Source organism: Oryctolagus cuniculus, chromosome 15, assembly GCF_964237555.1.
Source record: "Oryctolagus cuniculus chromosome 15, mOryCun1.1, whole genome shotgun sequence".
In the NCBI taxonomy this organism is placed as follows: domain Eukaryota; kingdom Metazoa; phylum Chordata; class Mammalia; order Lagomorpha; family Leporidae; genus Oryctolagus; species Oryctolagus cuniculus.
The window spans coordinates 89,151,394-89,179,391 of record NC_091446.1 but is presented as its reverse complement, the minus strand read 5'-3'; the positions used below and the strand labels follow the sequence as shown (position 1 = coordinate 89,179,391).

The 27,998-nt window shown below is 45.4% G+C and overlaps 2 protein-coding genes and 1 pseudogene across 2 annotated transcripts; 2 read left to right on the top strand and 1 right to left on the bottom strand.

Annotated features, from left to right (window-relative positions):
* Positions 1-84: 84 nt before the first annotated feature.
* LOC103345785 (neuronal PAS domain-containing protein 1-like) lies at positions 85-5,961 on the top strand. Its single transcript, XM_070058390.1, has 5 exons — positions 85-685; positions 1,662-1,777; positions 1,909-2,062; positions 2,463-3,702; positions 4,176-5,961. Exons 4-5 carry the CDS (start codon positions 3,420-3,422, stop codon positions 4,583-4,585), a joined length of 693 nt encoding a protein of 230 aa, XP_069914491.1. The 5' UTR covers positions 85-685; positions 1,662-1,777; positions 1,909-2,062; positions 2,463-3,419; the 3' UTR covers positions 4,586-5,961.
* LOC100340968 (transmembrane protein 160) lies at positions 4,846-22,658 on the bottom strand. Its single transcript, XM_070057156.1, has 2 exons — positions 22,569-22,658; positions 4,846-5,388 (listed from the first exon to the last, which is right to left on the bottom strand). Exons 1-2 carry the CDS (start codon positions 22,656-22,658, stop codon positions 4,846-4,848), a joined length of 633 nt encoding a protein of 210 aa, XP_069913257.1.
* Positions 22,659-25,313: 2,655 nt separating this feature from the next.
* On the top strand, positions 25,314-27,289 carry LOC103345786 (la-related protein 4B pseudogene; annotated as a pseudogene).
* The last annotated feature ends 709 nt before the right edge of the window (positions 27,290-27,998 follow it).

Sequence of the window (27,998 nt, the reverse complement as noted above, 5' to 3'; positions counted from 1 at the left end):
CGAAGATCAGATGGGCTTTTACCTTCCCACAAACCTTTTAGCAAGTGGGACATCCCGTGCCCGGGTAATTTGATAGGGAATTTGGGGGGGAGGGAGGCTTGAAGCTGGTGTGGGTGGAGTCAGTGATGGGGAGTGGCTTAGAGGGGTGCCCCGCCCCCAGCTTAGGGGCTCTGAAGCCAGAAGAGCAGCGAGGCTGCTGGGCAGGAGCTCAGTGGGGACAGGACGGGGGCTCGGGCTGGGGGAGCCGGGAAGATTTGGGAGATAGATGACTGCAAGGCTGACCTAGAGGTTCTAGTTAGGTGTAAGACCCCCCCTTGCATGTATCCTGAGCCCCGAGCCTGCTGGGACACAGGAAAAGGGGGCTCTGGCACGTCCGTCTCCTCCTCTCCTCCCCCCCCCCCCCCCCCCCGCCAGGGGCACTGGAGATGCAGCCTGCGGGAGCAGAGGGTGACAGTGCACGCCCCACACTCCCTGTAAGCCCCTCTGTCGCCAGCAGGTGGAGCTGACGGGCAGCAGTGTCTTCCACTACAACCACCCCGGCGACCACTCGGAGGTCCTGGAGCAGCTGGGGCTGGGCGCCCGGATCCCCGGGTCCCCCACTCCGCCCTCTGTCTCCTCTTCTTCCTCCTTGTCGTCCTCGTCTTCCTCCTCGCTTGCTGATACGCCCGACATCGGTAGTTCCAAGGTCCGCCAGAGAATGAGGCTGAGGGTGGGTGGGGCAGTCTCTGGTTCCTGCAGAAGCCACTGCGGGTAGGGTCACAGGGCTCCTCCTCTTTGCAAATGCGTCAGAGTCCGAAAGGAGCCGGTGAGATTTGGCGCCCCAAATTGGCTGAGCTGCCCAGGATTTGGGCTTGTCACTCCTCTGGCTGCTGAAGGCAGGTGGGGGTGACTGGGTGTGGTGCCAGCACGTGTGGAAATGCATTGGGGCGTACCCCCACACCCTGCAAAGCAGGAGCCCTTCTCACCCCCCACTCGAGGGGTGAGTCAGTGGCCCAAGGCCACACAGCTGCAGGCGACTGGCTTGGAATCAAGCCCACGATGGTTTGGCTGAAGAATCCGTTCTCCAAACCCTTCTCTCCAGTGGAAATTTCCACGCCAGTGTCGGGGCGGGAGGGTGTGGAGATGAGCTCTGAGATGCTGGGGGGCCCTGGGAGGCCACCTCCCCAGTAAACGGGGTTTCCCTGTATTGGGTTTGCTTAACAGCAAAACCTGATCCAAGACACCCTCCCCCCAGCGTGCTGGCAAAACAGGGGGAGATGCCGCAGCACCTGTCGCTGGGGGTGGTCCTCGGGGGGTGAGCATGCTGCTAAGGCTGCAGCCTGGGTGATTAGGGGAACCTGGACTTGTGAGTCTCAGTTGTTGCTCTTCCCCCAGCCCTTACTCAGCATGAGGCCTTGTCCTGGGGGCTCCAGCCCTGTCGTCCTGGGCTCACAGCCCAGTGGGGGAGACTGGGTGGCTGACCCAGCTGCAGGATCAGGGCGGCCTTCTTGGAGGAGGGGGTGTTTGGCAGAGAGCTGGAGGCTGTAGCTAGAGGGGTCGCTTTCGTTCAAGCCAGGGGACTATTCAGTGTGTCTGAGCCCCTGTGGGTATCCTGTGAGCCGGTGCCGCTGGCTCTGCAGGGCTGGGGGAACCCCTGACCCGTCCCTTCCCTGTCCGCCCAGAGGCCAGCCCCACGGAGGCGCCCCACTCCTTCCGGGCGCTGGAGCGTTCCTTCTTCGTCCGCATGAAGTCCACTCTCACCAAGAGAGGACTGCACGTCAAGGCCTCCGGGTATAAGGTGGGTGTGAGCGCCCAGCCCATGGGCGGGCTCCTGTGGGCTGCAGGTGGATCCCACCTCCACCAGCCCCGCCTCTGGCCACGCCCGCCACCCACTGGCCCAGCCTTTCCAACCACGCCCACCGCCAGCAGGTCATCCATTGGGCGCCTGCGGGCCCGCGCCCTGGGCCTCGTGGCCCTCAGCCACACGTTGCCCCCCGGCGCTGCTGCCCGAGCTCCCCCTGCACGGACACATGATCATCTTCCGCCTCAGCCTGGGCCTCACCATCCTTGCTTGTGAGAGCAGGTACCGGGGCCGGGGGCTGAGGCGGGCGGACGGGGCCCCACGGGAGGGCGGGAGAGCAGCGAGGGTGCTGGCCGGGGTGTCGGGACCGGGGGAGGCGGCACTGGTCCTGCAGGGCGCCCCCTCCCCAGCCCCTCTCTCTCGGGCCTCTCATCCATTTCTTGGGCAGCACCGCGGGGCGGGGTTAAATACTGGATTCCTCCCCTTGCTGCCCAGGGCCTGGGCCCTGCCACCCTCCAGGGAGCACCACCTTGTGGGGACGCTATGGTTATGTCCATTTTTGTGGGAGAAAAACAGGCCCGGAGCACTGCAGAGCAAGGCCTTAAACCCCAGGTGCTCTGCCCTGTTGTCCACTCCCAGAGGGGGAGGGGTCTCGGACTCCTCCCCTCTCTGTCACCCCCAGAGTCAGTGACCACATGGACCTCGGGCCCGCAGAGCTGGTGGGCCGCAGCTGCTATCAGTTCGTCCACGGCCAGGACGTGACCAGGATCCATCAGAGCCACCTGGACCGTGAGAGTCCTCCACCGCCCGCCCCTGCCCCTGCCCCCTAGCCGGGAAGTCCTCCTTCAGGGCTGACCAGGGTCCCTCCTGCTGCACCTGCGGCTCTGGGCGTTCAGCTCAGCACGGGACAGGGAGCCAGGAGACTGAGCCACAGCTCAGGGTGTGGTTGGGAGCGTGGGGTACTGTGGGGCCTCCGACCACCCCTAGAAGTCCAGGCAGCCTTGTGCCCGGTTGCCTCAGGGTCTCGGCCGCTAGCTCTCTCTGTGTCCCTCACCCCCGCCTCTGCCTTCTTCTCTCCTCCCCCACCGCCTTCTCTCTCTCTCTCTCTGTCCCTCCCCATCTCTCCCTGCCCCGGGCCGGGCCCAGTGCTGCACAAGGGCCAGGTGGTGACCGGTTACTACTGTTGGCTGCAGTGCGCTGGGGGCTTCGTGTAGCTGCAGTTGGTGGCCACGGTGGCCGGGAGCGGGAAGAGCCCCGGGGAGCACCACGTGCTGTGGGTCAGCCACGTGCTCAGGTGGGGGCTGAGCGCCGCCTCCCGCAGGGGCTCAGCACAGCCACTTGGGAGCCCCCCCCCTGCAGAGCCCGCCCCCACCCCAAGGAAGAGATGGCAGACCCTAGGGGGCTTGTAGAATGGGCCAAGCCAAGGGGGCTCTGTAAGGTGTGAGGGAAGGGGAGAGGGGGCGACGGTCCCACAGGCAGGGAGGCGGGGGTTGGCTCACCACCACTGGGGAGCCAGAGCAGGCTTGAGAGCCGGCGGCCACAGTCAAATCTTGGCAGACAGACCCCCAGCGTGGAGAGGGAGGGAGGGACATCTGCTGCCCCTGGCCCTGGGCTCCTGGGGGGAAGGTGCTAAGGTCGGATGAGCATGAGGTCTCTTGGGGACACCCAGCTGGCCTCGAGAGAGGGGGCGGGCGTGGGGTGTGGACATGAGCCCTGTATGTCCCCGAGGGCGGGGGCCGCCTTCCCTGCTGGAGGTGGTGGCAGGAGCACCCGCACAGAGCAGAGGCTGGGGGGACCGGGACCCCTGGCTCCCAACCCTGATCTTGTCCACAGCCTAGCCGAGGATGACCAAACACCTCTGGACGCCTTCCAGCTTCCGGCCACCCACAAGGGCGCGCCCAGCCCGGAGCCAGAGCCCACAGGTGAGCCCCAGGGGCGTGCGGAGGGGTCTGGGGGAGCCGTACTGTCAGCGACAGAAGCCCCTGGCGTGGGAGGGCGCATTCCCTTAGCAAGCTACGCCCTCAGTCCTACTGGCTCGGTAGCCACGTGGCCAGTGGCTGCCTTGTGGGATGCATGCTGATCTAGAACATTCCCGTTAGCATGGAATGCTCTGTTCTGGAAAGTTCTATGGGACAACACCGTTCTGGGCAGAGGCTTCTCAGCCCCTGCTGTAGTATCTAAGGGCTGCCCAGGGCCTCTGCCTGTTCCACGCCTGTAGAACCCCTGCCCTTCGTCGTGACCAAGAAGGCGTCTCCAGACTGTGGCCAGCGCCAGCTGAGGCACAGGCCTGCTCCTAGCCGAGAACCCCGGGTCCCGTCGGCTGCGCGCGGCGCGTTCCACAGCCGGGAAGACTGGCGGTGTCCGTGCAATGCTCTTCCAAACCCTTCTCTTCCAGGGCCGGAGCCGCCAGGGGAAGAGAAGCAGCCTGCGCCCCAAGCCAAGAACGAGGACCCCCAGCCCCAGGAAGACGGCCAGCTAGGAGGACAGTGGGGAGGAGGAGCCGTGGGGCAGCCCCGCCCCGCTGCGACTGAGTTCACCTCAGTCATCCGCGCGGGGCCCTGGGGCCTGGCGTCCCCCGAGGACCCCCCACCTTCGCTCCTGCACGCCGGCTTCCTGCCCCCGCCCGTGATGCGGGGCCTGTGCGCGCCTGGCACCATCCGTTACAGCCCCGCGGAGCTGGGCCTGGTGTACCCGCACCTGCAGAGGCTGGGCCCGGGCGCCCCCCTCCCCGAGGCCATCTACCCAACCCTGGGCCTGCCCTACCCCGGGCCCGCCGGCACCAGGGCACAGCGGAAGGGGGACTGAAGACTGGGAGAGCCACGCGTAGAGCCGGCCCTGGGCCCCTGGCACGGGCGGGGCCTCCTTGGGAATTAAAGGCCGCCAGCGCGCGGCTCCGTCTCCACGGCGGCCTCCTCTCTCTCTGCACGGCGCTCGCCCCGGTGTCTCCGCCGCTGCAGCCCCGCGGACCCGGCCTTCCCCGGGTAACACGAACCACCACCAGGAGCCTGGCGCGCAGGAAGGGTCAGGTTTTAATGTCCCAGTCCTCGGAGCCCGCGGCCTGGGAGCTACTCTGGCGGCGGCCGTCCTGCCTCGTCCGGGCCCTCTGCGGCGGCCGTCCCGTCGTTCTCCGGCACCAGCTCCACGTCCAGCTCCAGCTGACCCATGTAGAGGCCGACAGCGCAGGCCCACAGCAGGCTGGCGGCCAGCACGGCGCCCATGCCCGCAGCCGCGCCGCCTAGCGACAGCTGCATGGGGCCTCGCAGCAAGGCCAGGCCCACGGCGTAGGAGGCGCCGCCCCACACCACGCACAGGCCGCCCAGCAGGAAGAAGCCATAGGCGGCTTCCCGGCCCATGTAGTTCTGCACGAAGGAGATGACCCCGAAGCCCGATGCCAGGAGGCCATTGAGGAACCAGGAAAGGAAGGCTGTCTCACGCGCCTTTCGGAGGAGCCAGGCGTCCGCGCGGTCCAGCTCAGACACTGGAGGCGGCGAAGCCCCGGCGCGGGGGCCGTGGCCAGGGGCGAAGGACCCCCGGGCAACCCCGCTCCAGGGCCGCTGAGGCAGCAACCTAAATTTAATCAAACTTTGAAGGAAGAACTGATCCCCATCCTTAAATTATTCAAAACAATTGAAAGGGATAAAATCAATCCAAATCTATTCTTTGAGACAAGAATTAGCTCAATTGCAAAAGCACAGAGATGCAATAAATAAGAACTACATACCAATATCCATAATAGACATAGATTCAAAATCCTCAACAAAATGGTATGAAATACATCAATAAATCCATCAATAATACATCAATAAGACCCCAAGTAGAATTTATTCAAGGGATTCAGGGGTAGTTCAACATATGCAAATAAATAAATATGTAATTTAAAATCAATAAAATGAAAGATAAAGTCATTTGATTTTCTCGATAGATGCAGAGAACCGTTTATAAAATGACATCCTTTCATGATAAAAACCCTTAAAATTCGGGATAGAAGAAGCATACCTTGACACAATCAAAGCAATATATGACTAAACCACAGGCAGCATCATATTGGATGAGGAAAAGCTGTAAGGAATTTCACTAAGTCTGGAACCAAAGATGATCATTTTCATTATTATTTTTTCAGTAGACTTCTGAAAGTTTTAGTCAGGCATTAGGCAAAAAAAAAAAAAAAAAAAAAAATCAAAGTGATACAAATTGGAAAGGAGGAATTCCAATTATCCCTGTTTGCAGATAATATAATCCTTTATATACAGGAACCAAAAGACTCCACTAAGAGACTATTAGAACTCATAATAGAATTAAGAAAATTTTCAGGATGTAAGATCAACACACAAAAAAACAGTGTCATTCTTATACATGAACTATTCTGTGCCTGAGAAAGAACTGTAAGATTAGGCCCATTGACAGTAGCAAAAAAAAAAAAAAAAAAAAAAGCCCTTGGGATAAATTTAATCAAGAATGTGAAAGATCTCTACAATGAAAATTGCAAAAACCTTAGTTAAAGAAACAAAAGACATAAAAATGGGGAAAATCTCTCATGTTCATAGAACGGAAAAATGAATATCATTAAAATGTCCATACTACCCCAAGTAATTGATAGAGTCAAAGCAATCCTAATCAAAATACCAAGGACATTCTTCACAATTATAGAAAAAACTGATTTTAAAGTTCATATGGAAAAAAAGAAGACCCCAATTACTCAATTTTAAGCGGAAACGAAGCTGGAGGCATCAGAATACCAGATTCCAAGACATAATCGAGGTCTGCTGTAATCAAAACAGCCTAGTACTGGAACAAAAATATACATGTAAACAAATGGGACAGAATAGAAACCCCAGAAATGAACACACACATTGACAACCAACTAACATTTGACAAATGAGCTAAAATAACTCCCTAGATACAAATATTTTGGAAGACAAATGAGGAAGCTATTTTGGAGAAGAGTTTTCTGTTGAGAACAATACTACTGACAGGTTATATTAAATGACATTGAAGAAATGACTTCCAATTTTATAAAAATAACTGTCAACCTGGAGAGAACAAATTTTGAATGGTCAGGGGAGTGGAAATTACTGGAATGAGTTAAGGAGTAAAGGAAAAGGATATTTGAGACAATGCGTAAAGACAGTCCTTTCACAGTCATCATTGCTGAGTGACATAATCATACGCAATCTAATTTTACTATATCTGTGTTTTCTAATCCTTCAATAATGGTTACAAATTATATTGGCAATACTTCAAAGCTTTTAAACTATGAAATGAATATATAGCAGTAACAGGCAGATCAAGGTACTAAATGATACACATCTAAAGCTAAAGAATAAAATGACTTCTTCAAAATTCCCAAATATGAATTAGGTATACTATTTATCATCTTGCTTAGATTTGTAGATACCATAAAATGTTTGAAAATCTTAAAGACTTGGTAATTCTACCCTAGTCAAGAATAAAATTTCTTAATCATATTTAAATTTTGAATTACTTAAAAAATAAAAGAAAAAAAGCAGAAAGAAACCTTATTTTGTAATTAAACATTTGAAAGTTTTATTTGAAGTTCCACTTGAAAAATGTGGTGTGGCACACATTGGTATCCGTAAAATGGGTAATAACATGCATGCAAGATATTCTGATAAAAAAGATTCACCTCTTTTTGTAAATAAAGATTCATTGGAAATCAACCACATCTATTTACTTAAATCCCTTTAACTCAGGAACCTCATAGTACAAATTTTCTCAGAAGTTGTCACAGGCTTGTTCTGGCTTTACTTGCAGCTGTGTATAGAGAATTATAATTCTTTCTTTTTTAAAGATTTTATTTATTTGAGAGTTAGAGTTACAGACAGTGAGAAGGAGAAACAGAGAGAAAGGTCTTCCATCCATTGGTTCACTCCCTAGATGGCCACTGCAGCTGGAGCTGTGCCGATCTGAAGCCAGGAGCCAGGAGCTTCCTCTGGTCTGCCAATGGGTGCAGGGGCCATCGTCTACTGCTTTCCCAGGCCACAGCAGAGAGCTGGATTAGAAATGGAGCAGCCGAGACCTGAATCGGCACCCATATGGGATGCTGGCGCTTCAGGCCAGGGCATTAACCCACTGCGCCACAGCACTGGCCCCAAGAATTATAATTCTTAAAAAACATAGAGCTGCTGAAAACCCAATGAGAGCATTTCAGGCATGGAAAGCAAAGACACTGTGGCAAAAAAATGATCTACATGAAGAATCTCTGTGAGTGAGATCCCAGTAGAAAGAAGGGGCCATCAAAGAAGGATGTACTTTTCTCTTAAGGGAGGAGAGAACTTCCACTTTGCTTATGACCTTGTCTAAATACTGACGGAGTTTGTGGACTCAAAATGCTTCCATAGCCTTGGCAGCTCATGACAAGAGCCTCAGGTGATCACTGACATCATAAATAAGAGTGTCAATTGTTCAATCAACAACAGGAGTCACTGTGCATTTGCTCCACATGTAGAACCTCTGTCCTTAATGAATTGTACTATGAGAATTAATAGTAAAACTTGTCTTCAAACATTACTTTGTACTTCGTGTGTCTATGTGGGTGCAAACTGTTAAAATCTTTACTTAGTATGGAGTTGATCTTCTGTATATAAAGATAATTAAAAATTAATCTTAATGATGAATGGGATGGGAGAGGCAGTAGGAGGTGGGATGACCTGGGGTTGGGAGGGTGGGTATGGGGGGAAGAATTGCTATATTCCAAAAGTTGTACCTATGAAATTTATATTTATTAAATAAAAGCTTTCTTAAAAAATAAAGATATTCCCTAAGAAGCTAAAAGGGCCTGATATCATTCAGACTAACCTTAGCATTTAAAGCTCTGACTTTGTTTGAAATTGAATGATGACTACATGTGCTTGAAGTCCCTCCCTCTTAGTTCCTTTTCAGTACATGTGGCTCAGGTAATCCTTGAATGGGAAAAAAGAATTCTAAATTCTAACTTTCACAAGTTGGATTGTGGAAATGAGGGTTGCCACTGATCTGAAAATAACTGCAGTGCAGCTGTCATCCTACCACGGATTGTTCTGTATCAGTCAAATCCTGCACTTGGAGAGTGCATGTATCCGACATTTTCCCTTTGTGTATCTATTCCTTTGGGTATGTGCAGCCATATCTGTCCATCTTTTTTAAAGACTGGTTTACTTACTTAATTGAAAGGCAGAGTTACAAAGAGGGAGGGGAAAGAAAAAGAGACAGAGATCTTAAATTAAAAAAACAAATACAGCCCCAATGAAATAGATCCACTATGCCCTTTTTTATGAAATGCCTTTCTCATTCTCATAAACTCCATATTTTTCAAGATTTTTACAACTGTTAACCTGTTTATATTTTCATAGTATGAAAATCATTGGTGTTCATTATTTTCTTTGCTTGAGTTCAGATCCAAATACTTGAAGAAAGAAACTATTATGGCAAATTAGGTACAGTTTTTATGCTTGAGAGATTTCAGTATATTGTGTATATTCAAACTGCTACAGCTTCATGCCTCCTGCTTCTGAATCAGTGTATGGTGAGCGCTTGAGAGAGACTGTTATGCATTTGCATGTGTATTTTTAATATAAATATGTAACTTCCTTTACACTCTATGTTGCTAAATCATAATTCACATGTGTTGTTATCTTAATAATGGGCCTTGTAATCTTTGAATCATTTGCAAATAATAAATATGTACTGCTGCATATTAGTAATATTTACTTTTCTTTTTTTTTTTTTAACAGTCATCAACAAAGGCACTTTACTGGACATAAGCATTCTTTTGACTTATTGTCTATATATTTCAGCTTTAGATATTCAAACTAAAACATTTAATATAATTTTTTTTTATTTTTTTAACTTTTATTTAATGAATATAAATTTCCAAAGTACGATTTATGGATTACAATGGCTTCCCCCCCATACCGTCCCTCCCACCCACAGCCCTCCCCTTTCCCACTCCCTCTCCCCTTCCATTCACATCAAGATTCATTTTCGATTATCTTAATATACAGAAGATCAGCTTACTATACATTAAGTAAGGATTTCAACAGTTTGCTCCCATACAGAAACATAAAGTGAGGAATAATAGATGATTTTTTTTAAATGATGATGAAATCAGATCAGACCTATTGTCATGTTTAATCCCAGTGAGAGTCAAGTTGGGAGTTGATAATTTTTTTTTTTTTTACAGAGGATCAGTTTAGTATGCATTAAGTAAAGATTTCAACAGTTTGCACCCCCATAGAAACACAAAGTGAAATATATTGTTTGAGTACTCGTTATAGCATTAAATCTCAATGCACAGCACATTAAGGACAGAGATCCTACATGAGGAGTAAGTGCACAGTGACTCCTGTTGTTGACTTTACCAATTGACACTCCTGTCTATGGCATCAGTAATCTCCCTATGCACCAGTCATGAGTTCCCAAGGCTATGGAAGCCCTCTGAGTTCTCCGATTCTTATCTTGTTTAGACAAGCTCATAGTCAAAGTGGAGGTTCTCTCCTCCCTTCAGAGAAAGGTACCTCCTTCTTTGAAGACCTGTTCTTTCCACTGAGATCTCACTCACAGAGATCTTTTGCCAGAGTGTCTTGGCTTTCCATGCCTGAAATACTCTCATGGGCTTTTCAGCCAGATCCGAATGCCTTTAGGGCTGATTCTGAGGCCAGAGTGCTATTTAGGACATCTGCCATTCTATGAGTCTGCTGAGTAACTCACTTCCCATGTTGGATCACTCTCCCCTTTATTTATTCTATCGGTTAGTGTTAGCAGGTACTAGACTTGTTTATGTGCTCCCTTTGACTCTTAGTCCTTTCATTATGATCAATTGTGAACTGAAATTGATCACTTGGAATAGTGAGATGGCATTGGTACATGCCACCTTGATGGGATTAAATTGGAGTCCCCTGGTATGTTTCTAACTCTACCATTTGGGGCAAGTCAGCTTGAGCATGTCCCAAGTTATATATCTCTTCCCTCTCTTATTCCTACTCTTATGTTTAACAGGGATCACATTTCAGTTAAATTTCAACACTTAAGAATAACTGTGTATTAATTACAGAATTAGACCAGTCATATTAAGTAGAACATACAAAAAAACTACTAAGAGGGATAATGTATTAAGTTGTTCATTAACAGTCAGGGCTATGCTGATCAAGTCACCATTTCCCATAGTGTCCATTCCCCTTCAACAGGTTTCCTTTTTGGTGTTCAGTCAGTTGTCACCGATCAGGGAGAACATATGGTATTTGTCCCTTTGGGACTGGCTTATTTCACTCAGCATGATGTGTTCCAGATTCCTCCATTTTGTTGCAAATGACTGGGTTTCATTTTTTCTTACTGCGGTATAGTATTCTAAAGAGTACATATCCCATAATTTCTTTATCCAGTCTACCGTTGATGGGCATTTAGGTTGGTTCCATGTCTTAGCTATTGTGAATTGAGCTGCAATAAACATTAGGGTGCAGACCGCTTTTTTGTTTGCCAATTTAAATTCCTTTGGGTAAATTCCAAGGAGTGGGATGGCTGGGTCGAACGGTAGGATTATCTTCAGGTTTCTTAGGGATCTCCAGACTGACTTCCATAGTGGCTTGACCAGTTTGCATTCCCACCAACAGTGGGTTAGTGTCCCTTTTTCCCCACATCCTCGCCAGCATCTATTGTTGGTAGATTTCTGTATGTGAGCCATTCTAACCGGGGTGAGGTGGAACCTCATTGTGGTTTTGATTTGCATTTCCCTGATTGCTAATGACCTTGAACATTTTTTCATGTGCCTGTTGGCCATTTGGATTTCCTCTTTTGAAAAATGTCTATTGAGGTCCTTGGCCCATCTCTTAAGTGGGTTGTTGGTTTTGTTTTTGTGGAGTTTCTTGATCTCTTTGTAGATTCTGGTTATTAACCCTTTATCTGTTGCATAGTTTGCAAATATTTTTTCCCATTCTGTCGGTTGTCTCTTCACTCTCCTGACTGTTTCTTTTGCAGTACAGAAACTTCTCAATTTGATGCAATCCCAAATGTTAATTTTGGCTTTGACTGCCTGTGCCTCCCGGGTCTTTTCCAGAAACTCTTTGCCTGTGCCAATATCTTGAAGGGTTTCTCCAATGTTCTCTAGTAACTTGATGGTGTCAGGTCGTAGATTTAGGTCTTTAATCCATGTTGAGTGGATTTTTGTGTAAGGTGTAAGGTAGGGGTCTTGCTTCATGCTTCTGCACGTGGAAATCCAATTTTCCCAGCACCATTTATTGAATAGACTGTCCTTGCTCCAGGAATTAGTTTTAGATCCTTGATCAAATATAAGTTGGCTGTAGATGTTTGGGTTGATTTCTGGTGTTTCAATTCTGTTCCATTGGTCTATCCATCTGTTTCTGTACCAGTACCATGCTGTTTTGATTACAACTGCCCTGTAGTATGTCCTGAAATCTGGTATTGTGATGCCTCCGGCTTTGTTTTTGTTGTACAAGATTGTTTAGCTATTCGAGGCCTCTTGTGCCTCCATATAAATTTCAGCACCAATTTTTCCAGATCTGAGAAGAAGGTCTTCGGTACCTTGATTGGTATTGCATTGAATTTATAAATTGCTTTTGGGAGAATGGACATTTTGATGCTATTGATTCTTCCAATCCATGAGCATGGAAGATTTTTCCATTTCTTGGTATCCTCTTCTATTTCTTTCTTTAAGGTTTTGTAATTTTCATCGTAGAGATCTTTAACGTCCTTGGTTAAGTTTATTCCAAGGTATTTGATTGTTTTTGTAGCTATTGTGAATGGGATTGATCTTAGCAGTTCTTCCTCAGCCATGGCATTGTCTGTGTATACAAAGGCTGTTGATTTTTGTGCATTGATTTTATACCCTGCTACTTTGCCAAAATCTTCTATGAGTTCCAATAGTCTCTTAGTAGAGTTCTTTGGGTCCCCTAAATAAAGAATCATGTCATCTGCAAAGAGGGATAGTTTGAGTTCTTCCTTCCCAATTTGTATCCCTTTAATTTCTTTTTCTTGCCTAATAGCTCTGGCTAGAACCTCCAGAACTATATTGAATAGCAGTGGTGAGAGTGGACATCCCTGTCTGGGACCAGATCTCAGTGGAAATGCTTCCAACTTTTCCCCATTCAATAGGATGTTGGCTGTGTGTTTTTCATAGATTGCTTTGATTGTATTGAGGAATGTTCCTTCCAAACCCAGTTTGCTTAGAGTTTTTATCATGAACGGGTGTTGTATTTTATCAAATGCTTTCTTGGCATCTATTGAGATAATCATATGGTTTTTCTTCTGCAGTCTGCTAATGTGGTGTATCACATTGATTGTCTTCCACACATTAAACCATCCCTGCATACCAGGGATAAATCCCACTTGGTCTGGGTGGATGATCTTTCTGATGTGTTGTTGCATTCTATTGGCGAGAATTTTATTGAGGATTTTTGCATCTATGTTCATCAGGGATATTGGTCTGTAATTCTCTTTCAATGCTGCATCTTTTTCCAGCTTAGGAATTAAGGTGATGCTGGCTTCATAGAAAGAATTTGGGAGGATTCCCTCTTCTTCGATTGTTCTGAATAGTTTGAGAAGAATTGGAGTCAGTTCTTCTTTTAATGTCTGGTAGAATTCAGCAGTGAATCCATCTGGTCCTGGGCTTTTCTTTGTTGGGAGGGCCTTTATTACTGTTTCAATTTCTGTCTCAGTTATGGGTCTGTTTAGGTTTTCGATGTCTTCCTGGTTCAATTTAGGTAGGTTGCATGTGTCCAGGAATCTATCCTTTTCTGATAGGTTTCCCTGTTTGCTGGCATACAAGTCCTTGTAGTAATTTCTGATGATTCTTTTTATTTCTGTGGTGTCTGTTGTTACATTTCCTTTTTCATCTCTGATTTTATTGATTTGGGTCTTTTCTCTTCTTTTTTTAGTTAGTTGGGCCAATGGGGTGTCAATTTTGTTTATTTTTTCAAAAAACCAGCTCCTCGTTTGGCTGATTTTTTGTAATGTTTTTTTGGATTCAATCCTGTTGATTTCTTCTCTGATTTTAATTATTTCTCTTCTCCTACTAGATTTGGGTCTGGTTTGCTGCAGTTTTTCTAGATCCTTGAGATGTGTTGAAAGCTCATCTATTTGGTGCCTTTCCAATTTCTTGATATAGGCACCTATTGCTCTAAACTTTCCTCTTAACACTGCTTTTGCTGCGTCCCATAAGTTTTGGTATGTTGTGCTATTATCCTCATTTACTTCCAGAAAATTTTTGATTTCTCGTTTAATTTCTTCTATGACCCATTGTTCATTCAGGAGCATGTTGTTCAATCTCCATGTGTTTGCGTATGCTCTAGGGATTCCTGAGCTGCTAATTTCCAACTTCATTCCTTTATGGTCTGAGAAGCTGCATGGTATGATTCTAATTCTTTTGAATTTGCTGAGACTTGCTTTATGCTGGCCCTGATTTTCACAGATTTCTATTGGTCATGATGGAGCACAAGGAGACTAATATGTGAAAGACCCTGAGACACTGGAACATCTAGAAGAAAAGTCAACCAAAGAAACAACCTGAGATGTATTAAATATCCTCCAGGAACAAGTCTGAGTGAAACCTACATTTGTTCTCAGGAAAATAAACTTTTCTCTGCCTTCTACTGCAGTTTAGTTCATAGGTTCCAATGCAAAAATGGAATAAGAAATAATCATCAAGAATATAAACATAAAACTCAGTTGCTGGGACTGGCATTGTGGTACAGCACATCAAACTATTACTTATGATGCCTGCACTCCCTATCAGAGTGCCAACTTGAATCCTAGCTGTGTTCTTTCTGATCCAATCTCCTAACCTGTACCTAGGAATTAGCAGATAGTGGCTCAATTACTTGACTCCTTGCCACCCAGATGAAATACTCAGATGGGGTTCCTGACTGCTAGCTTCAGTCTGGCCCAGGCCCAACTGTTGAAGCCATTTAGGGGAGGGAACCAGTAATGGAAATCTCTCTCTCTCTCTCTTTGCTCCTCCTTCATGTATGTGAATCTCCTTCCCTGCCACTCTGACTTTTGGCAAAATAAAATCTCCAGTCATGATCAAGCATTTGGGGATACTACACTTTAGCAGGAAATGGATTGATTTGTTCAGAGTGCTCAAAGCAGCTTTTTTATATCCCACACTTATGTTTTTATAGCACTTATTATGCCATCAGTGTGTTTTCATTCATTTTCTTGAATCTAGTCTGTGACCTATTAAAAAGCAGCCTTCCTGATTGTGTGTCTTTTTTCTGCTCCATCCCATATACTTAGAAGAGTGTCTAGTGCCTGACATGTAAAGAACATTTGCTGAATGAGCACACTGAGTTATTTACTAAATGTTATGGGGGAGCTCACGTATAATCAATCCATTTATAAAATAAAGCTCAGCAGACTATGGAACATTTATATTTTATATAAAATATATATGACTTTGCAGTCTGCCTTTGAACTTGGTCATAAGCATCAGCATCCTGGTCTCCTAAATTTGTTGTGGGCAGTAAGAAGATTTCTGTCTGCTCTGCTTAAAGGTCCCCATGGTTCTCAGTATTCAAAGATCTTTTCTACTGGTGACCTTCCATGTCCACCTGGTTTCTCTGTATCTAAGTCTTGACTTAAGGATTGTGATTGTTGATATAGATCCCAGCTCAAAACTCAAAATGGGGTCTGGCACTTTGGTGTAGTGGGTGAAGCCACCAACTATACTGCTGGTTTCCCACATGGGTATCAGTTCGAGTCCTGGCTGCTCCACTTCTGATCTAGCTCTCTACTGTGGCCTGAGAAAGCAGCAAAAGATGGCACAGGTTCTCGGGGCCCTGTACCCATGTGGGAAATCTGGAAGAAGCTCCTGGCTCCTGGTTCCGGATTGGCTCAGCTCCAGCCATTGTGGCCATCTGGGGATTGATCCAGCAGATGGAAGACCTGCCTCTCTGCCTCTCCTTCTTTCTCTGTGTAACTCTGCCTTTCAAATAAATAAATCAATCTTTGAAAAAAACTTCAAAATGAACCCACTGAAATATTTTTTATTTTCTTTTTCATTTCTTCTTCAAGCCAATGGCTGTTTGACAGTGTGGATTCAGATCCATGTATGTGTGACTTTTCCAGTTTTTCTAGAATAGATTTCGATTTTTATTCTAATGGAGATATGAAAGACAATGGTATGACTTCAATTTTCTTAAAATTGATGACCCATATTTTCTGAATTAACAGATGATCCCACCTGGAGAATTGTTGACAGCTGTTGAGAAGAACACATGTTCTGCTGTGGAATTATTGGTACATGAGGAATTGGGGCTCAAGTGTGCACATCTTTTGAGGAAATGCACAGGTTCCATGATTTAGCCCTGGCAATGAACAAGTGGTCTCTATCTTCATAACAAGGCACACCTGCTTCTGCCTAAGTGTAAGATGCACAGAGTGAACAAATTATGTTTCCCTAAACACAGCCAGGAGGGAGGGAACCCAGGCCTCATTCACATTGAGCATGGCTTCTGCACTCTGTCATCAGTGTCTTTAGTGAGAGAAGAAGGCATCTGCTGATTCCTATTTAAAAAAAATCAACATAGCAGCAGCTCAGCAAAATGGAATCAGAAATGTTATTGTGGAAATGGGCAAATATAAGACATGGTACAAAAATAATCACTATTAACTGCACTCTGAGAAAGCATAACATGTTAACTTTTATGAGATGTGTATTTGACTTTATTCACATCAAGAGTTCTTTTTTGTTTTAAAGATTTTTTTTTTATTTCAAACACAGAGGTAGAGAGGTAGAGACAGAGAGACCTTCCATCCACTGGTGACTCCCCAAAAGGCCACAATGGCCTGAGCTGGGCCAATCTGAAGTCAAGAGCCAGGAGTTTCTTCCAGGTACCCCATGTGGGTGCTGGGCCAAAGCACTTGAGACACTTTCCACTGTTTTCCCAGGCACATTAGTGAAGAGTTGGATGGAAAGTGGAGCACCCAAGACTCAAACCGGCAGCCATATAAGATGTAGGCATCACAGGCTGGAGCTGTGCCATAGACAGCTGTGCCATAGACAGTGCCAAGACAGAGAGAAAGGTCTTCCTTTGCCATTGGTTCACCCTCTAATGGCCACCATGGCCGGCGCACTGCGCTGATCCAAAGGCAGGAGCCAGGTGCTTCTCCTGGTCGCCCATGCGGGTGCAGAGCCCAAGCACTTGGGCCATCCTCCACTGCACTCCCAGGCCACAGCAGAGAGCTGGACTAGAAGAGGAGCAACCGGGACAGAATCCAGTGCCCCGACTGGGATTAGAACCTGGTGTGCTGGTGCCACAAGGTGGAGGATTATCCTATTGAGCTGCGGAGCCGGCTTACAAATTTCTTATAATTCCACCATCCCTAACTCCAAGTAACTGCCATTCTACTTGCCATTGCTCAGGCTACAGAGTCTTTAGGAGGTACAGTGATTTTTCAGGGTCATATAACTGAGAGGGTAGAGGGAACCATGTTGGAACTCAGTTCTGTCTCTGCAAAGCTGGGTCTTGATTGTATCCAGGTACTCCCTGAGGTTTTTAATTAGGCTACGTGGCACATATGTGTGTGATTATGGACATGGCATGAGGCAGAAGGAGGATGACACTTTGGAGAGGTCTTTTCTGCTGAGGAATCCCATGAAAGTGGATCCCAAAAAATGAAATCAAGTTTTTGATGGAAGTCTATAATTGGACCTGGAACTCAGGTTGTCAAGCTTTCTTTGCTGAAGACCCACTGGAGAAAGCCATCTGTTCTGCTCTTCTGTCCTGACTTTCCAGGTGCTCAGACTCAAGAAATCCTGCAGATATTGGCTCAGCTCTCACTATTGATTCCTCAGACATTTGGGCAGGAAGGATCCCATGGTGATGTGGGTTGTCCCAAAGAAGGAAACTGTAGGCAAGGTCACCACGCTGATCCCACTTGGGCATTGCAACACTACTTCCCATTTTGTGTGTGTTTTTTGGGAGCCTCATGTAGGGTGTTCTGTCCCATATAGGAACAATTTATTGGAAGAGTTAAAATATGGGTCAGCCTGTCATGGCAGACAGAATGGGAAGAATAATGATGAGATGGTGCTCATCTTTTATGTGAATCCTAAGATAGAGAAATGTTCAGGCAGAAATCTGTTTGGCCTTGCTAACAGAAAGTTACCTGGAACAGAAACAGTATTGATATCCAGATGGGGTTATGATACCACCAGACCTACCTTTAGAACCATTGCACAGGGGCCAGCGTTGTGCCACAGTGGGTTAACACCCTGGCCTGAAGTGCTGGCATCCCCTGTGGATGTTGGTTCAAGTCCTGGCTGCTCCACTTCCCATCCAGCTCTCTGCTATGGCCTGGGAAAGCAGTAGAAGATGGCCAAAGTCCTTGGGCCCCTGCACCCACTTGGGAAACCTGGAAGAAGGTCCTGGCTCATGGCTTTGGATCAGTGCAGCTCCAGCCATTGGGGTCAATTGGGGAGTGAACCATCAGATGGAAGACCTCTCTCTCCCTCTCTGCTTCTCCTTTCTTTGTGTAATTGATTTTCAAATAAATAAATAAATAATTTTTTTTAAAAAAAGAACCATTGTATGAAGTTGAAAATGTACTTAACAGATTCATATACTTCTCCCTGGGTGAGGAGCAATTGCACCACACAGACAATGAAACCCAATGCTGCATCACTTTGAGTGCACATGCAAAGAGATTTTCATAACCATGGCCTGAAAATGGCCAATAAGATCTCCTGCTTCTGTTCTTAAAAAAAATGGAACACCCAATTGTGTTGGTGAAGATACAAAGATTTTCAGCCACATGTGCATTGTTTGTGGTAACGTAAAATGACACAATCACCACAGAAAACAGTGTCTCTTAATTAAATTAAAAATGGAATTTTTATGTGAGCTGATACTCTCACTTCTGAGTATACATCTAAAAGTATTGAAAGTTCAATATAAGCAAAGTATAAATATTATTCACCACAGCATAATTCACTGTAGCCAAGATTTCTAGTGTGTCCTGTACTCAGTGAAAAGTTATGCAGGCACAGAAGAAAAGGAAATCCTGTGACATGGATGAACCTTGAATATATTTTACTAAATGAAATTAGCCACAAATATCATCCCCAAAGGAAAAATACTGCAAGATTGTAATCATATGAAATAAATAAAGTAGTCAGAGGGACCTGCACTGTGGGGCAGTGGATTTAAGCTCCTGCCTAGAGTGCCAGCATCCCATATGGTTGCTGGTTCTAGTCCTGGCTGCTCCACTTCTGATCCAGAACTCTGCTATGGCCTGGGAAAAACAGTAGAAGATGGTCCAAGACCTTGGGCCCCTGCACCTTAGTGGGAAGCCTGGAAGAAACTCCTGGCTCCTGGCTTCAGATTGGCTCAGCTCTGGTTACCTCAGTGTTTTGGGGCATGAACCAGTGAATGAAAGACCTCTCTCTCTGGCTCTACCACTCTCTAACTCTGTCTTTCAAATAAATAAAATAAATCTTTAAAATAAATAAAATAGCCAGAATACTAGAAACAAAAAGTAGAAGAGTGGTTATGGATGGTAGAAGGGTATGCTATTCAGTAGAAATGGAATTTTTAGATAAAAAAAATCCTAGAGATCTGGTGTGTGTGTGTGTGTGTGTGTAGACACATGTATATGTCACTTACCTTAGAGTGACACCTGCCCTTGTGAGATACAGTACTCGAGCCCTCTTCTACCTGACCCTGGATAACAAAAGGTCTCCCTCTGTTGGTCTTTGGTCACTCTTCAGGTGCTTGTGAGTAGGGCTGGTGGCAGGCTATTCCCAAAAGAGTGGAAATTCATGACTGGTGTTATCTAGGAATGTTGGGAAGACTGCAATGATGTCTCCTTTCTCTCTCCAGTTTGGTCTCCTTAGTTATCACACTCTCTTTGGGTGAAAATACAGGATATACACCAGTCTCTGCTGAGTTTATGATGATGCAACTACAGTTCAGTCCTATGAATGGATCCTCCTTTGTAAGAAAATGGGCAGCCTCTCATCTTAGCCTGAGACTTTGAAATGCATCCAATAAACATAGTTCTAGTTTTATTTTTGTAGGACTTTCGTCCAAGTGTATCAGGCCAGAGGATGATCAATAATATCTTTCCAACATTTACATTAACATTTCTTTCTCCATGAAGAATTTTCCTACAGAGAAAAAACATGAAAGACTGTGATTTTTCTCTTCTATGTCATGGAATTGCTAAGGAAATAATTCCCTCATTAACCATTGGAGTGATCGAAGTGAATTTGAGTGGTGACCACTTAAGTCTTAAGACTGAGTGAAGGCAGAAGTTCACAATGCAGTGGGGAGACAGACACTCCTGCAGTGTTAGAGGTACTGGGAGAGGTTGAGCAACATTGAGTGAGGGAGTAATGAGAGGATTGGAGCAAGATGGAGTTATTCATTTGTGTTCACCAATTTACACTTAAAAAAATTATTGGATGTATAGGAACATTTTGATAAATTCTTTTTTTCTCTTTCTACATTTCATTTATTTGCAATTTGTATTCAATGCAAATAAATTCCATAACATGAGGAATTACTATGAATCAAAGCATAAGCACACAAACATATATGCAATCCAAAATAGAGGAACAGCATTAGATATGAAGCAAACAGTCACATTCATTCACACACACAGTGGACTCAGATCTGGTCAACTCGTTGTTCCCAGGCAGGTTTGTAAAGATGATAAAGTGTGTGGAGAATAAGATTTCTGCCAGAGCACTCTTAGTGAAGACATTTTCTTCCTAGTATACAGCATGTGACCTCAGATAATGATTAAGGATAGCTTATGACCTACTAATAAGAAGAGCATTGAGCCCTTGTGAGAACTTAGGCTTCACAAGAACATGCAGCTGCTTTCTCAGACATGCTTGTTAGGGTTTGCAACCATGACTGAGAACTACAACCAAGACCATGCTGAGCAAAGAAAAAGTTTTAGGGTGAAGAACTGCCAGGAGTATCCTCAGAGGGAGAGACGCTCTGGGCTCAGGTGTAGGGCTGGGGTGTTATAGGGAACTTGTCCCAAGGGAGGTGGGAGATAGGTGGGAGAAGCCAAACAAAGGGATGTGGGATGTGGGCTGGAGCAGCTGGAGAAGATACCTGATACCAGGAGACACAGGATGTCTGCCTGATTTATAACTAGGGGCAGTTGTGGGAATAGTGAGGCATATAAAGTCTCTCAGGCCTGATTTGTGGGAATGATGAGGCTCTCCATCAGCACAGCACCTCTGTGTTTTTGCTTTCCTGATGCCAGGAAAGAGTGGGGGAGATGCCTCAGGCCAGTGTGGATTCAGGACTCTCACAATGTTTATCTAATATATCTTGCTAAACATGTTTCAGAGAAACCTTAGTTCTATGAACACATGCATGTGCTCTACAGTAGGCTGTTGTAATCCTTATCAGTAAAGAAACCACACCTGGTTAGTCTGTGCACACTTTCTGGAGGAAGAGACCCCATGTCCTGTTTTTCCTTTCATTTGCACACCCCAGCATGTAACCTTGGTTATCCAGACTACTGTGACCAAATTAGATATTTGAACACCTAAGCATCAGCGTGTGAGCATGCAAACTGAAGATTTCAGGGATGGTCTGGTTTTGAAAAGATTTCTGTGTATCAAGGTAGTTGTAAAAGATTGGCTGCAGAATAAAATCAACTATTAGGCTTAAAGCTCCCTGTCACTGGTCCACTCCCCAAATATCTGCAATGGTCAAGATTGTGCCAATACTTAAGGTGGGGTAAGGACTTTATATAGGTTTCCCAAATGGGTCATAGGAACCCAGTTAGTTGAACCATCACCATTGGTTTCCAGGGCCTGCAGTAACAGGAAACTGGAGTATGGTTCTGGATGAAGATATAAACTTATGCACTGTAATGTAGGATTCAGGCATGTAACTACTAGACCTGCTGGCTCTTATCCATATTTTTAAAATACATACAATATATGAAGAGTATTTTATTTATTTTTATTTGTGGATTTAAGATTTTTTAAAATATTTATTTATTTGAAAGTCAGAGTTACACAGAGAAAAAGAGAGAGAGAGAGAGAGAGAGATCTTCTTTCTACGGTTTCACACCTCAAATGGCCACAATGCTCTGGCTGGAACCAGGAGTCAGGAGTTTCAGATCCCTCACATGGTACAGGGGCCCAAGCACCTGGACCATCCTCCACTGTATTTCTGGGCATATTAGCAGGGAGATGAATTGGAATTGGAGCAGCTAGGTCTTGAACGAGCACCCATAAGGGATGCTGGTGTCACAGGCATTCTTTACCCACTATGCCACAATGCTGGCCCCTGGCAATAGATTTAAAAGGCACGTAACAATAAAAAAATAATGTTACATGACAATTTTTTGAATGACTGTTGAGATGACATTAAACTGGAAATATTCTGTTTCCCATTTAGCAGATAGACTGGATTAAGAGACAAGGAGATGGGTCTGGCACTATGGCATAGGAAGTTAATCCTCCTCCTGTGGTACTCATATGGGCACTGGTTGGTGTCCTGGTTGCTCCACTTCTAATCAAACTCCCTGATAATGGCTTATAAAAGCAGTGGAGATGGCTCAGGTGCATGGGCCCCTGCACTCATGGGAGTCTGAGAGGAGATCCTGGCTCCTGGCTTGGGATTGGCCCAGCTCTGGCCATTGTGGCCATTTGGGAAATGGACCAGATGATGGAAGAGCTGCCTCTCTCTTCACTCTGTCTAAAACTCTGCCTCTCAAATAAGTAAATAATAATAGTAACAGATAAAAGGAAAATGATAACTGATGATTGGAAACTCCAAAGAGGAGAGAAGGGAGTCCTCACCACAGAAGAAATCAGGCTAAGACCATCATATTGCAGCAATTCAGGAATCCGACCTGTCCGGAACTGCTTCTTATTTGTGACAGTGAGCATGACGGAGATAGAGGTGAAAAAGCTGCACCTGTTGAACCCCAGGTTTTGTATTTCAACTGTTCAATCTGAATAGTGCTGGTCACTGTTTCATCATCCTCTCCACCTTAACACAAAGAGATGTAAATCCCATTTATTATTTGTTACATAAGAAACACCATATACTCTAGCACTTTGCCTCTTCCAAGGTTCAGTCATTTTGTGGAGAAACCTAATGTTCATATCAGAGAATAGTTAACTCATGGTCATATTTGATATGTCAGAATTAATTCATGCTTAGCTGTCTCATAATGAGTTAGGAGATGCATTTGAAACTGATAAGGAAATAGTTTTGTATTCTTAAGTTCAAAAATTTATAATCATGTATAATTTCCCACTTTACTCAGACATCTACAGGTGCACAGCATAGCTATGCACTCCCATATATTGAAATCACTGATTGTTCAGATTGTGTACATATCCCAGTGATTGTGCGGGAAAGACACATGGAAGGCCAGCACAGGGAAATACTTGAGGGTAATCCCAACCATGGTTTAAATTTTCTATCCTTAGAGCCACCCCTTTGGTACAGTTATGACCTTCTTTCTAGACACTGGGATAGATGGCCTTGACTGAGCAAGGATGTCCATATTTTAGGAGTTAGTCACATTCAAGGATATGATTATGGATGTCACCAAGGAAGTTCAGGCCCTGCTTGAGACATCTGAGGGAAAGCTGTAGAGGATGTGATTCTGAAGAACATCTTTTATAAGCAGTAAGTCATATGGATTCTAATTCAATGAAGAGTTTTTAGGGAAAAAAATGTAGCATTCACTTATCTAACATTTTAACCCTCAGGTATTCACCCAAGGGAAGTGAAAATACATATCATAAAACATTTTCTCAAATCTGCCAGTAGGCATGGAGACAAGACCAGAGAGTCCTGGATTATATAAAGCAAATGGTCATAAATGAGATCAAAATAAAATCAGAGAGATGTTTTTCAGATGCAGAATAGGATTGCAAATTGGGAGACAGATTCAGTTTAAACTGAACCGTGGTTCTTCTGAGGTGGAGCAGGACTGAGGCTTTTATAATAAGGAAAGGGAGGGGAGGTCCAACTTTGCATTCTTTGAATATATACAGGGTAGGGTGAGTGCACTGGTGTGAATTGATGCAGGGACTAGCACGTGATTCAATAGGTTAAGCTGCCCTTCTGACATTGGCATCTCATACTGGAGTGCAGGTTTGAGTCCTGGCAACTCCTCTTACAGTCTAGATTCTTGCTAGTTTGTCTGAGAAAGCAGTGGATAATGGCCCAAGCATTTCTGTCAACCATGTAGAAGACCTGGATGAAGCTCCCGACTCCTGTCTTTCATCTAATTCAGCCCTCATTGTGGTGGGCATTGTGTAGTAAGCCAACAGATGAGTGACTTCTGCTGCTTGTCTTTCTCAGTCTCTCTGACTTCCAAATAAAAACTAAATTAAAAATGAAGGAGTGGCCATTTGACATAGCGGTGTGACCACTGCTCGGGATGCCTGCATCCCATGTCAGAGAGCCTGGGAAAGGTCCCAGCTCTGCTTCTGGTCCCAGCTTCATGTTGGTGAGCATTCTGAGAGACAGTGATGAGGGTTAAAGGAGTTGAGTCCGTGCCACCCTTGTAGAGACCAAGATTGTGTTTCAGGTTGCTGGTTTGAACTTGGTCCTGCCCCAGTTGTGGCATAAAGTTGGGGAGTGAAACAACAGATTTGAGATACACCCCATTTCTACTTTTCAAGTACAAAAATAAAATAATTATTTTTAAAGAGCAACAGGGTTTTCAAAACCTTTAAAATAGAAAGATCAAGCTGTTTCCAAACTATCACAAATATATTCCCAAAAAGAAATGCATTGTGAATGTTATTCTATTTTTTGTGCAGTCTCCACACAAGCATGTAGATGCTTAGAAGGGGACAAGTTTTACAACTTCGGCCTAATAGCAATTGGGTAAGGTTTAGCCTTCATAGTATTTGATGCTGTTCCTGCTTTACTAACATGATGTGGATACTGTCGTCTCACAATTTGGTCATTTTAAGAGTAGTGAATTTTGAAATTGTTTCAAACTTACAGAAATACCATGAGTGAGTCCCATTCATTGAGATTGCCCAGTTATTATCCTTTTAGCACTTTTGCCTCTGACCCACCTCAAGCTGGGTCCCTCCAGTGTTCCTTTCTGAGAAAATGTGGGCCCTGTATTCTCATCAGAAGCACGGTGGTTCGATGCTGGGCTCTGCTCAGTCTCCCATCTACGCTATGATGGATGCTATCAACTTGGTATTTAGTGAATTTCTGCCAGATTGATTCACACACAACCTTTTAAGGATTTATTTAGGTGTGTTCTCATGCGAAGGGAAGGAGTGTTGGGGATCCAGAGTCTCGAGGTTGAGACATTTTCGGCCCGAAAGGGGAAGAATCCACTTCCGCCACTGCACCCGGCCCATGCCGGCCCTTGCTCCCTGCGTCCAGCCTAGTGCCGCAGTGCAGCCTCTTCCTAGTCTCCCTCCTCAGCTCTCCCTGCATGTTGTGTGGTCGCCAGGCACCGTGGCTGCAGCAAGGAGCCCCCCCAGATGCCAGTCAGGCAGGGCAGGCGGTGCTGGCAGCATCCTGAAGTTTACATTAAACTTCTCCAAGTGGAACCCATGACTTCTGGTCAGGACGCTAAAGTTGTGGCTGAACTGCAGGCAGAGAGGCCAAGAGGGCAAGGACAGCTCTCATCTGATGAATGGTCCTGTATCTCAAACCACTTCTCAAACAAGTTCCATCCCAGCTTTGAGTCAGGTAGCAACAACTAACTTTTTGGAGCTAAACCCTAATGCGAAAGTGTGGAGGATTCATGTTAGATTTGGAAGCAAGTAGTGCAGCTGTCGGTTTGAGTGCTGCATGGGAGGAGACCACCGGCCATGGTGCAGACTGCAGCCCACAGGGATTGGATGTCAGTGGTGATGGTGACAAAAGTCGTGAGAATGCAGCATTACCAGATTTACCTGAGTCAAAACAGACATGAGCGCTTTGGCTCTGAATCATGCAGAATACAAATCTCTACCTGAAAATAGTGAAACAGGAGGAAATGAATCTCAACCAGAAAGCCAGGAAGACTCTCAAGAAGTACTTAAAAAGAATTGGAATTCTGCTTATCTAGGGAGACTCTTGCTAGTGCCATGTATCTTACATCACATATGGATAGTGATCAGTATGCTCTAATTACAATGGTAGCTACCCTTGACCATATCAAGAAACTCAGTACTAGTGTGGATTTGATTGTTGAAGTGCTAAGATCTTTACCTTTAGTCCAGGTGGATGAGAAGGGAGAAAAAGTAAGGCCAAATCAAAATCATTGTATAGTAATATTGCGAGAAATATCTGAATCTACCCCTGTGGAAGAAGTAGAAGCACTATTCAAAGGAAATAATTTACTGAAATTTATTAACTGTGAATTTGCCCATAATGATAATTGATTTATTACATTTGAAGCAGAAGCTGATGCACAACAGGCTTACAAATATCTGCAAAAAGTCAAAACTTTTCAAGGAAAACCAATTAAAGTGCAGCTAAAAGCAAAGGCAATAGCTATAATCCCATTTTTGCCAAAGAATGGATTTAGGTCTCTCTACATGAACCTTTATACAAAGCAGTGTTACATGTCATTTATTTACCTCCAGTATACAGTCCCCAACAACAGTTTCCTCTGTACAGCCTGACTGCCCCCAGACATTGTCAACAATGCATAGCTATTTCGATCCACCCTTGGTAACTCTATTTCCAAATACTGGATTTATACATGGGTTTACATCTCCAACCTTCAAGCTTGCAGCCTCTCCCCTGACTTCACTCAGACTGTGTCCTCCCAGAATCAAGAAAAATTCCTTTGGCTATAGGAAGAAAAGGGAGGAGAAGTTTACAAGCAGCCAAACTCAGTCTCCAACACGACCAAAGCCTCCATTACAAACTTAGAACTGGGGCTGTCCAACTCCCCCCCATTACCTGGAGCTACAGGCAATTTGAAGACAGAGGACTTGTTTGAAAACAGGCCCTCTAGCTCGGTAATAGGATTATCAAAGGAAAGGAGCCTCCATGCAGATGCAAGTAGGAACGCTATTCCTGTAGTGGTCCCCAGAGAGCCCTCACTGCTGGCTTCTTGTGCTGTATTAGCAATGTATGAACGATCCCCATCCCTAGCCCATTTACCTGAGGATCCCAAGGTGGCAGAAGAGCAGAGGGAAACCCACAGTGTGGACAGACTCCCTTCTGTCCTTACTACAACTGCGTGTAAATCAGAGCAGGTGCATGGAGCTGCCACAGAATTGCGAAAGCCCAGATTTGTCAGAGAATGAGTAAAGAGCCACCTTCTTCCCCACTGCAACCCCCAAAAGAACAAAAGTCAAGTGCTGGCAGTTGTAGGAAGGAGGAGAAGAAGCTTGCTGCACCTGTGTAGAAATAGAGGGAGTCCCCTGCCCTCAAGTCCACTCCCACAGTCCCCAAAGACCAGGGGAAGCAGCCTGGGCACTGGCCCTCACCACCAGCTGTTGAAAAGTGTCTTCACAGAGGACAGAACACTCCCCCAAGTCTCCTCAGTAAAAATTCTATGTCTGGGAGGGGTTGCAAAGAGCTGCATTAGCCACAAACGAAACACTTTTCCCACTCAGTATGAGAATGAGTCGCTGGTTAGGCAGTTGCAGTATCTGTGAGCCCCATGGAATGCCTGCAAGTTATTTTTTCTTCTGTGAGTCAGATTCTCCCCCTCTGAAAAAAACTATTTTTCAGGATTTAATTAATATAAACCTTATTTTTGGTTGGTGCTTAACTGGAGGTGATGTGTAAGTCTGATTTTTTTCAGGATAGAAAATGCATTTATCCCAACAGATTGGTGTTTTCTATTAAGCCTCTGTGTGGTTCTGAATGCAAGCTATATACAGTGAAGTTTTCTAAATTAAGGGAACTATGCTACTTTATTTTTTTTTAAATAATATTGATCTACAAGTGCGTATCTCAGATGCCCCAGCAGATGATGAGGGCTGTCAAGGGTGGCCTTGGCCTCAAAGTGGAAGGGGGTTGGCAGTGTCAGGTCACTGACACACTGGCATGGGAGCTGTGCTTTCATCTAAACTGTTAACAAATGATTCTAGCATTTAAAAATACATCTAAATGTACATATAGGCCTTTTTGGATCCAGTGGGCAGAAAGAACCTGCAGAGCACACCCTAGAGAAACCTGAAAGCTTTCTGTTTTGACATCCTACCAGTAAGTAGCCAGCTTCTCCCCTCAATTGCAAGTGGCTATTACCTAAAATCAGTTCAAAACATGTGAATAGAACCTAAATGAAAATA

Bases quoted from the DNA above. Each gene is read 5' to 3' on its own strand.
- LOC100340968 (XM_070057156.1), bottom strand. From the start codon at position 22,658: ATGCTCACTGTCACAAATAAGAAGCAGTTCCGGACAGGTCGGATTCCT. The intron at 5,389-22,568 runs GTGAGGACTCCC...GAATAATTTAAG, and splicing joins TTAGCCTGATTTCTTCTGTG to GATGGGGATCAGTTCTTCCT.
- LOC103345785 (XM_070058390.1), top strand. From the start codon at position 3,420: ATGAGCATGAGGTCTCTTGGGGACACCCAGCTGGCCTCGAGAGAGGGG. The intron at 3,703-4,175 runs GTGAGCCCCAGG...CTTCTCTTCCAG, and splicing joins CCCGGAGCCAGAGCCCACAG to GGCCGGAGCCGCCAGGGGAA.